Source organism: Ambystoma mexicanum, chromosome 13 (assembly GCF_040938575.1).
Source record: "Ambystoma mexicanum isolate Mex_15411 chromosome 13, UKY_AmexF1_1, whole genome shotgun sequence".
NCBI lineage: Eukaryota > Metazoa > Chordata > Amphibia > Caudata > Ambystomatidae > Ambystoma > Ambystoma mexicanum.
The window spans coordinates 124,710,765-124,721,364 of NC_090938.1; the positions used below are offsets into that span (position 1 = coordinate 124,710,765).

At 47.0% G+C, this 10,600-nt stretch overlaps 1 protein-coding gene across 1 annotated transcript; it reads left to right on the forward strand.

Annotated features, from left to right (window-relative positions):
• The first annotated feature begins 3,276 nt into the window (after positions 1-3,276).
• On the forward strand, positions 3,277-7,661 carry LOC138520964 (serine/threonine-protein kinase pim-1-like). Its single transcript, XM_069633425.1, has 6 exons — positions 3,277-3,896; positions 4,673-4,779; positions 5,118-5,168; positions 5,270-5,642; positions 5,996-6,172; positions 6,439-7,661. The coding sequence occupies exons 1-6, from the start codon at positions 3,815-3,817 to the stop codon at positions 6,594-6,596; spliced, it is 948 nt and encodes a 315-aa protein (XP_069489526.1). The 5' UTR covers positions 3,277-3,814; the 3' UTR covers positions 6,597-7,661.
• Positions 7,662-10,600: the final 2,939 nt, after the last annotated feature.

Here is a 10,600-nt window from a genome sequence, read left to right on the forward strand (position 1 = left end):
GAAGGTGCTAAAGCTGTGTAATCCGTACTCACAGCATGATCCTATGACGGCGGATGCATGCTCGGAATAGAGCGAACTAGCAACGGCTAGGCGATGGGATGATGGTGGGGGGCTTACTACAATGGGAGATCTGTACAAGGATGGAGCTTTTAGAGGCCTCAGTGAGCTAATGCAGACCGAGGTACTCCTCTAAGGCCAGTTCTTATGGTATCAGAGGCTGGTGATGGTAGCTAAGAGGAAATGGGCGACATAGTTGGGGAAACCAGAAACTGCTGTGTTACTAATGCTGTTGTATGGGTTGGAGGATGCTCGGCGCCCGGTATCTCGGGTGTGCGGATGTGTGCTGAATGGTTTATGGTCTTTCCATCGATGGAAATGCATCGAAAGACAAATCCATCTAAATGCTATCTTTTACATGTAAAAGTACATTTCCTTCGAAATATAGGGATGGACAAGTTACAATGTATACGTGCTTTTAAATGTAAAAAATATCATTTTGATGCTTTTATTTCCCACGTTAAAACGTTACATGGAGCTGTCCAGTGCTGAAATTTCGGCAATGGCCTGCTCCTTGTACCGTTTTAATGTTTATTGTATGTTGGGGGGTTCCTCCTCCCAGCCCCCCCTAAGCCCCACACCCACCTCCCCTTAATCCTAAACCAACTCTAACCCTAACTGTAACCCTAACCCTTGCCCTAACCCTAATTCTAACCCTTGCCCTAACCCTAAAATCCATCGAAATCCATCACATTTTATTCAATGAAAATTCATTTTGTTGGAAAGTATTTTTGATTAATAAAAGAGGCAGATCTGGGGCAGGAGCTGATTAACACCCAATGGGATGCTGCACTTTTTTTGTCAAGGTTTCACGTAATGCAAGGTTCCGCCTTTACATAACAAATTTGACACCCCCCCTGGTGTCTAGATTTGACCCTACTGTGACTCCGGTCTACCTGTAGCGTGGACATGGCTGACATTATTTGTATGTTTTGGAACTGTATGCTGGTGCATCCTTTCTGGCACCAGATAAAGACGGAATGCGTTAAGGCTGGGTTCACGTACTATTGCTGGGACCTGACAGAATGCCTGCTGGGCGCATACCCCAGGCTGAAAAATATAGACACAATATCAAACGTATGGATTTAGCATGCATATTGGCTAAAAGACGTAGAGCTATGGCCTGGAAGTTGAAGGGGGGACCGCAATACTGTTTATGGCGAAAGGACTGTGCACGATGAAGTGAGGTGAAGCCACTGCTTGGTATCGAGCCAGGGAAATGAGTCACCCTCTGGGTTTGAGCACTTTTCCTCGGAAAAGACTACTTTTGTTGGATTTATCTACTTGCTTTAATTGTGAACACTTTTTGCCAGACCTAAATCAGAGACATTTGCATAGTCCCTTAGTTGTTCATTTCTAGTGTGAGAGTCAGATAGTATGTTGTGGACACAAGGACAGTTTATATAATTTTGACAATGATACACAGACTGATCCTTAGTTTTAGTTTTCTAGGTATGGAATCTCTTTCGGAGGCCTTTAACCAACCGTTTTATTGTAATAAAGATTTCTGACAGTGAAAACATTACACTTTGTGTCGGTCTCATTTCTGACCCCTCAAAAAAGCTACAGAGGAGGAAGCAAGCCATGTGGCAGCTGCGAGTATCCGCTGGCTGTGGAGGCAGGGGAGGGTATGACGAGTTCTCTAGTTGGATTCCTCAACAACTGCAGAGGGGCCCCGACTTCGCTCCATACAGCGTCTAGAAGTGAGCAGACTCTTCCTGGTAGGAAAGACTACCAGAGCAGGGCTCTAACCAAAAGTGACATTGTTTCACTCAGCACTACCTGAAAGCAGACTAACCGGGAATGGCAAGAGTTCATCCAGAGGTTATGCCTAGGGCTTGGCTCACTAGGAATTAGTGAATTGTTGGGATTGCAATTTGCATATAAAATAACTGTTGTGAAGTGCATGTGTTATTCCAAGCAATATTGAATTGTCTCCGTTATTTAATTTAACCAGTAAAGGGGCCCTAGTGGGGGGGTATCTTCGCTAAGTCTCCAAGCTGGTGAAGTCACTTGTTGCTAGGGTGGATCCCAGTTGGAAAAGAACCATTTTTGGTAGGTTTGACCACAGGAAAATCCCATTGCAGTCTATGGGGTCATGGCGTCTACTGCACACCTCCGAAGCATAGCTCTGAACTCACGCGATGTTTGCGGGTGTCGCCCGCTTAAATCACCGGCCGAGTACCGGCCCATAATTCAATAAGGCTCTCTCAACAAGGGCAGTCTCAAGGCTGGATGAAACAGAATTGCGGACGGTTGATGTGAGACTGAGAGCCCATATTTAAACGGTATGCAGGCGCATAGACTTTTGGTTTCCCGCCGGGGCTGGCGGCAAAAAAAAAAAAAATAGTCCCATTGTAAGTATTTCCCGGGGAAGGACGGGGGCGGTGCGCGTGCGCCGAATCACCCACGCACTCGGCGCCCTTGACTGTATGGATGGTTTAGGGGCGTAGGGGGTGAGTGAATAACATGGCGGCTGTTACCCGCCAAAAGCTCAGTTCGGAGGTATCTGGCACTGTCAAAAGCCTTAGACTCAATTTGGCTATCCATAGAATTCCGTTGCTTTGAAGAGACTTCTACCTAACAATGGTCCTTCTCTACTGACTTCAATGGACGAACCTGCCCAAACGAAATTACTGGCGCATCCCATGAGGGCGAGTTGCGGTACACGAAGTACGATCTGGGAGGGCACAGAATTTTAGAACATCGCACCAGACAATATTTAATTTGTAGATTAAAAATGAATATTACTTAAGAACGATGCCAGAAGGCTACTATTAGGGTTGTAAACTAAACATCGTGCTGACTAAAAACTGCACTACATTAAGAAAGCAGTACCATTTGCCAAATGTTACATTAGACTGGCTCGCCGCGACAGAATGAACAATGATGTGAGCCTTGCTTGGTCGACGTTTAGACATAGCGAGAAAAGAGCGGCTTTGAGAGGTTTCAACCTACGAACAATTTTGGCGCTCTGAGAAGACCCTCATCACAACAAACATTCCTGACAGGCCCCTCCTTCGGCTCTCCCGCCGGTTATCAAACGTAGTTGTTATTGTTTCGTTTTAAATTTCAAACGTGACCTTGACCACGCCCATCCACCACGCCTCCTCCCCTTTCAGTCATACCGAGCCTGGCATACACCTCCCCATTAGCGAGCGCCTGCTTCTCCCGCGCGCGCCTCGCACCTTGATTAAGGCCACGAGGGTGCCGCCCTTTACAAACCCCCTGAGTGACGGCGGGACAGTTGTAGGGCTTTGTACTTTGACTGGCAGGACGTAAGCGGGCCGCGATTGGTTGTGACGCGCTTGGGCGGAGTCAAGCGCTGAGGGGCTGGAGGGGTGGGTGAGCTGGGAGCTCAGTGCCCGCCCGGGCTCTGTCCCCGCCCTGCCCCACCCCCTTCCCCCGCCTTTCCTAGAGGCGGCACGAGCGGCTCTCAAGAAGCTCAGAAACAACGACATAGCCGGCAAGAAGGGAGGGTAGTTTATGGTATTCCCGAGTAACCGGGCTGAAAGGCGCGCCACACCGAACGCAGTCGTACCGGCAGAGCGTGTTTACGCCAGGAACGGCGGCTCTGTCTGGAGCGGGAACATTGATAAGAGGCCTGGACCACGGAATAGTCTAGAGGAAGCGGCGCAGCGTCCGGCTATTCAGATTCTGTGAGAGGAAAGAGCGGGGGCATTGGCGTTGACGGTGCCCGAGGAACTTTCCCGGCTGCCGCGTGACACCCAGAGCCAGACCGGAGGACCGCCGTAGTATGTTCTTGTCGAAAATCAATAGCTCTCTCGCTCAGTTGCGGCCCACTCCCGGAGGGGACGGCGGCAAGCCGGTGACAGCGGGTGAGTGGCGCTCTCTTAGGATGCTTGAGGGGTGGGGGGTCTTGGGTTGGGGTAGCAGAGTACAAGCTCCAGGAGGCACAGAAAAGTGGCATCGCATGTTCATTCCCCCCGCGTTGTAGACGGGGTGTAATTTTCCTCAGGGTTGGTAGATGGTGACACCCTTTCCACCGCCTCCATCACTCTCAGTACTATTTCACACTAACTGCTTAGCTCGCCCTCTTGTAATGTTTGCAATCTAATGTAAGGCATTGCCATTTTTAAGTTTTAGGATGTCCAAATGATGAGCATTGTTACGTTTTTAAAATGCTTTCATGATGCGATGCATAGTGAGACCGGACGCTTGAGCGACCACGTGATTGGGGGGGGTCTGGTTATTTCTTAGAATTTAACTGTATGGCAGATTGTAGGAATTGTGATGGAAATATGCGTTTTATCACTACATGGGATTCTTATAGGAACATTATGAAGGTTCGATGCGAAAACTTTCGTAAGGTAAAGGTTTTATGCAAAGGGGGGGGAACGAAATTCAAAACGACAGATACACGGTACTAAAAGCATGCCCAGTGCATCTGGAAGCCGGGTTTACTTTAATTTTCCATGTGAACTTTAGGGATATTGGGATCTTTGCCACCAAACTAAACTCCCCCGTGGACTCAATGTTGTGCTGATAGTCTGGGGGGGGGAGTGGCACCCCAACAAACGCAATGCACTACCTCCATGTTCAGCAGTGCCCGGGTCTCACCTGTGCCCCTCTTTGTCTTTGTGTCCCTCCCCAGTGAAGGAGAAGGAGCCCTTTGATAAAGTCTACCGGATGGGCGCGCTGCTGGGCAGAGGTGGCTTTGGCGCCGTGTATGCGGGAGTGCGCCTCTTCGACAACGCTCCGGTGAGTGCGAGTGGCAGCCGCGCATCATCTCTCCCGTGGGTGGTGGTCTGGGCCTTTGCCTGGCATGCGTGCCCCCTGCGGCCGCTGGCGGGGGCGGGGTGGCTGGGGGCAAGAGCTGGCGGAGCCAGGCACCCCCGGAGTGCGCAGGCACTCGCTGCTCTGGCCGTGGTCGCAATTGCCTACCCTGCAAGGGATGCCCTCTCGCTGCTTAATAGGAGTCCATCACCCGGTGGCTCCCGGTTAGTTGGTTCTCTTTCTCGCCGGGCCCCTCTGTTGCCCTGTTCTTTTCTGTGTGAGCCCTGCTGGTGTGAGTGACGGCTCTCCCCTTGTCCCCCTAGGTTGCCATCAAGCATGTTACTCGAGACAAGGTGTCCTACTGGGGAGAGTTGGTGAGTAGCGAGAATCCCCCCTTTCCTGTCAGTCCTGCTCCCCCCTTCCTCCCTCCCGCGGGGATGTAACGCCCGTGTCCCTCTCCTCTCTCCCCCCGCAGCCCGGCGGCTCCCGGGTGCCCATGGAGATCGTGCTGATGAAGCGGGTGTGCGCCGGGCCGGGCGCCCGCGCCGTCGTCCGCCTCCTGGACTGGTACGAGAAGGCCGACCGCTTCGTGCTGGTGATGGAGCGGCCCGAGCCCGCGCAGGACCTCTTCGACTTCATCACCGAGAAGGGGGCCTTGCCCGAGCCCAAGGCGCGCCACTTCTTCCGCCAGGTCATCCACGCCGTGCGCCACTGCCACAACATGGGCGTCATCCACCGCGACATCAAGGACGAGAACATCCTGGTGAACCTCAAGACCGGCGATCTCAAGCTCATCGACTTCGGCTCGGGGGCGCTGCTGCGGGACACCGTCTACACGGACTTCGACGGTGAGTCCCGGCGGCAGCTGAGCCGGCGAGGATAACCGCTGGGGCGGCGGCACCCTGTGCTGCCTATCTCTTATTATAGGGCAAACTCGCGGCCGAGCGCTTCACTGTGCAAGGTCACCCGCGGCCCTGAAGTGTGAGCTTGTGCTGCCCTCTGCCGGGGGCGGCCTTCCCTGCACAACCCACAGCTGTAAACACTGTCACGCGCTTGCAGATTCCGCAGACGGGTGGGACCGCGCAGCAATACTTTGCACGCATCTTCCTTTAAGAGCTTCGTTCATATCAACAGCTTCATTTCTGTATTTTTGAATTGCACTATTTTCTATACCCTCTAAATGTTCGTTTCTCCCTTTTAGGTACAAGAGTGTACAGCCCCCCCGAATGGATCCGATTGCACAGGTACCACGGCCGCTCGGCCACCGTGTGGTCCCTAGGGGTGCTTCTGTATGACCTGGTCTCCGGGGACATTCCCTTTGAAAGCGACGACGAGATACTTCGCGGGCAGGTTCATTTCCGACGAAAAATATCCCCAGGTAAGCAAGATGTCTGTAGTGTATAATAGGTTTGCCAACACTTGGACGAAGCAAATAAGTTTAGGCATTTGATAGTTTTTTTGCATGACTTCGACGGCGGCTCTGAATTTCATTCAACTGCTCGTTTTTCAGGAAAGCCTTCAGAGGTGAAACTTTTGAAAGAGTAAAGGAATAAGATGTGATTCGATTTGTCAATTTTTAATCTGCATTGCCGGAGTGTGACTAGTTAACAGGTCTCATCGGTATACTTTTCTTTTTCTCCGCAGAATGTCAGCACCTCATTTTGTCGTGTTTATCCCCACGGCCCTCTGACCGGCCAACTTTCGAGGACATTCTGAACCATGCCTGGTTAAAGGATGCTGCTCTCCCACATAAAATGGACGAGATTCATCTGCACGCCGTGAGCAAAACAGGCGGCACATGAACACATCATGTCGTCTCTAGGTCCTGCTTCCTAGGCGTGACCTCAGCATTGGGAACTGCGCCGCTCTACCAGCGCCTTAAGGTCCCCGCGCGGGCGCTAACTTTACCCTGGTGAGCCAAATCATTACAAAGGAAGGACTTTGGACGTTAAAGGTCGCGTTTACAATCCCAGGAAGCAGTTGGCCACCATGGCTAACTCAATATCTCCATCGCCCTCGCTGTTTTTACTTCGGGTTACCCCGCCGTGCTCTTCATCTTTTTGGAGAACTAACAATTAGCAAGTCTCTTGGACCTTAATTGGTGGCTGTGGTACGTGGAGCTGGCTCGCTTCGTGTCCCATATATAAAAGGGGAGGCTTCAACAAATACAGACTCTCAAAGCATTCGGCTTAGAAATAAAGAATGGATTAAGGCTGGAAAATAATGGACACTGATAAAAAAAACCTTCATGTATATATCAACGCTGGTGTGTGCTGGCAAGATTTCCCTCTAATTTATTTTTTTACAGATATTTATTTTTGATTTGGAGTGTATGCCATGGCCTGTGTAAGATATTTATGTCGTTTTGTACAGTATCCTGGCTTTTGTTGTTGCTGCTACCATGCTCGTCGTCATGTGTTGAGTCCATGTGTGTCGGCTGCTGTGGTAACCCAGCACGTTGTCTTCTATATTAATTCGATGCAGGATCTGACCATTGCTACATGCCGGTGAATGCACTGTGCACTCATGTATGTGGTCCGTAGGTAGCACCTGCATTGGGAATGCTAATTTGACTGCTCCTCGCTGTTAAGTCGTTACTCCTCTCTGCTGTCGATCACCACACTTTGAACAATTAAGATGCTCGCAATTGGTTGCCCCCCGCCCCCTCCCCTCGAATGTTTGTCCTGAATAGGCCGAGGAATCTTTTTGTATGATCTGTTCCACACCTCCGACTTCAGTGAAGCTCTTGGGTTGAATACTGGTTGTTAAACTTCAACCACTTTACTGAACGAGGATGCTTTTAACTGTAAACTGCAACTAACGATCCGTTATTTTTTTCGATTTAATAAAATTAATTTTGTATTTGAGTTTTTCTTTTTACATGATGTAGGTATGCATAGCCTAAATGTTTGCCGTATTTCTGGCATTTTTTAAGCACTGAAGAGAAGTAGCATTGTGTTGTCTTATATTGCTTATTTGCAACTCGCAGAATCTGTTGACAAACGATCAGCCAATAACTGTACATTGGGCAGGTTTTTGTACTTCAAGTACACCGTGTAGTTGTGGGAAGGCATGTTCAATTGGACCCTTGACGTATTGTGATGTTTACATGATCCAGGAACTCCTGTTAACGTTTTTGCACTTTTGTAGCTTATGTTTTGAATCACACCCAAGTCAAGCAATGCCCTGTGCAGGGGTGGAACTATACAGGAGGATAACGAATGGCTCTCATATCCCCTGCAACTAACTCTCGGCAGCTTACTGGCTACAGCAGTAAGCAGTAAAAATCTGGGACTGGGGCGCCAATTCTCATAACAGTTCACAACGATTTAAGGGATGACCATAGTGATTGTAATGTGATGGGCTTGGACAGTTGGCTGAGGAAGTTCTGCACACGGGTGCACTCTGGGCCTATCCATAAAGGGGCTTTCTACTGGTGATAGCCCAGTGATACGTGAACTAGGCAGGAAACTTGACTTTAATGGGCAGCTGGTGATCTTCACTCCCTTTAGGTTAGAGACTGATTACTGGAGGGGGTGTACTAAATTCAGGTTAACCTTCGTAAGTCAATGATATATTTTTTTTTAATGTCAAATTCACTGAAGTTTTGTATAGTGGACAATTATGGTATGATTTTATTTCTTTGCTTAGTTTTGCTGTAGCATGTTCCACAAAACAGGAAATGAACCCATAGATGGAGGATGCCAACATATGTATTTGCTTTTTCATAAATAATCACAAATAATTCAATGTTTATAACAAACTTTTTTTTAATAATATTGCATATCTAAAAAACATCCACTAGTGTAGAAATGATTCAAATATAAAACACAATAATACCTTTTTTCAAAAAGATCCACAACATTTAACCCTACATACCATTCATGTCACTTAATCAAAACAACATCCATACAAATAACAAAACTAAGCTCTATGGCCAATTTAATTGTGGTCGCATTCCAATGTCCAAATATATTGTTTGTTTCAATCTCTCTGTTACAATGTTCACATATGGATAACCGCCTATATCCCATCAGGCAGTTTGTCGACACGTGTTTCGGGTTGTATCTCCTAGACTTCACTATGTACACCAACCCTCTTCAGGACAAACGACAGGAACAAACATAACGTCCCATTCGATCTAGCAGGGTGGATAAAAATATCTAAAACAGATATAAAAACTTTAAATTACATCTTTGTCATCCTCCTCAAATTCATCACACACTATTATTGTGTACACATGTCTTCAACTAGAACATGTTGATTCTATTTCCCCCTTTTGGGGAGGGGGATATAAGAAACAACTATCAAATGGATAAATCATGTACATGCCCTACTGGAAATCCTTAATTCATGAGAACGACCATGTTAGGACACCGTCCACAACATACAGTTCAAAACTGAACCATACTACATTTAAGATTGTCTATTTTTCTTTCCTTTCTTAATTACTCTTGACACAACAGAAAAAAAAACGTCCTCGAAGTATCTCAAACGTCCAGTCTTGATCATGGACTTTTTTTTTTTTTCTTCTCTTGTGTGCAATAACCTTCACGCCCAATTCCTAAAGTGTACAATCACCTACTTCTGGCAAACACCTAAACTAACATATATGTGCAGGATTTATCCATTTGATAGTTGTTTCTTACATCCTCCTCCCCAAAAAAGGGAGAAATAGATTCAACATTGTTCTGTTTGTAGACATTTGTACACAATGTGTGATGAATTTGAAGAGGATAACAAAGATGTAATTTAAAGTTTTTATATTTGTTTTTAGGTATTTTGATCCACCCTGATAGATCGAATGGGACGTTCTGTTTGTCCTAAAGAGGGTTGGTGTACATAGTGGACTTAGTGAAGTCTAGGAGATACAACCCAAAACACGTGTCGACATACTGCCTGATTGGATATAGGTGGTTATCCATATGTGAAGATTGTAACAGAGATCAAACAAACAATATATTTAGACATTGGAATGTGACCACAATTAATTGGTCATAGAGCTTAGTTTTGTTATTTGTATGGATGTTGTTTTGATTAAGTGACATGAATGGTATGGAGGGTTGGATGTTGTGGATCTTTTTGAAAAAGGGTATTCATTGTGTTTTATATTTAAATCATTTCTACACTGTTTTTTAGATATGAAATATTATTAAAAAAGAATTTGTGTTACGGTAAACATTGAATTATTTGATTATTTATGAAAAAGCAAAAACATATGTTGTCGTCTTCCATCTGTGGGTTCATTTCCTGTTTTGTACTACATATTTAGCCTGCAGGACCCTAGATTTTTGGGCTATCCCCTTTATTTTTGAAATGTAGCATGTTCCAACCAGCTTTGACAATGCGACCAGTCAGGGCTTTTGTATACTCATGGCAAAGGCACTTGAAGGTACAGCCCTAGTAGTATTAACTGCCCATTGATGGTAGCTGGCTAAAAACTGCTAGTACAGAGAGCATCTGATAACCATGTCTGGCAAATGCTTACATCTTGTACACAAGAATAAACTGTTGGCTTTGCCAGTGCTTTATTTTAACGGGAGTGAAGGACCTGCAGTGTGCTTATAAATCGAGTAAAGGGAGGCAGGTTTACAATCTCTGAAGCGTGCTTTGAAAAAACAATGGCAGGCACTTCAAGTGCGAAGTTTGGACGGTATGGCTTGATTTAAAACCTGCTCAAAGAGTTGCCACGAGGTGTTTAATTTTTATTTATTTTGGGGGATGGGGGGGCAGGGACTGGGTGGGAATGGCTATGGCCACGAGCAATCAATGGGTGGGCAAATAAACGTCCAAAAGCTTGTGTCCC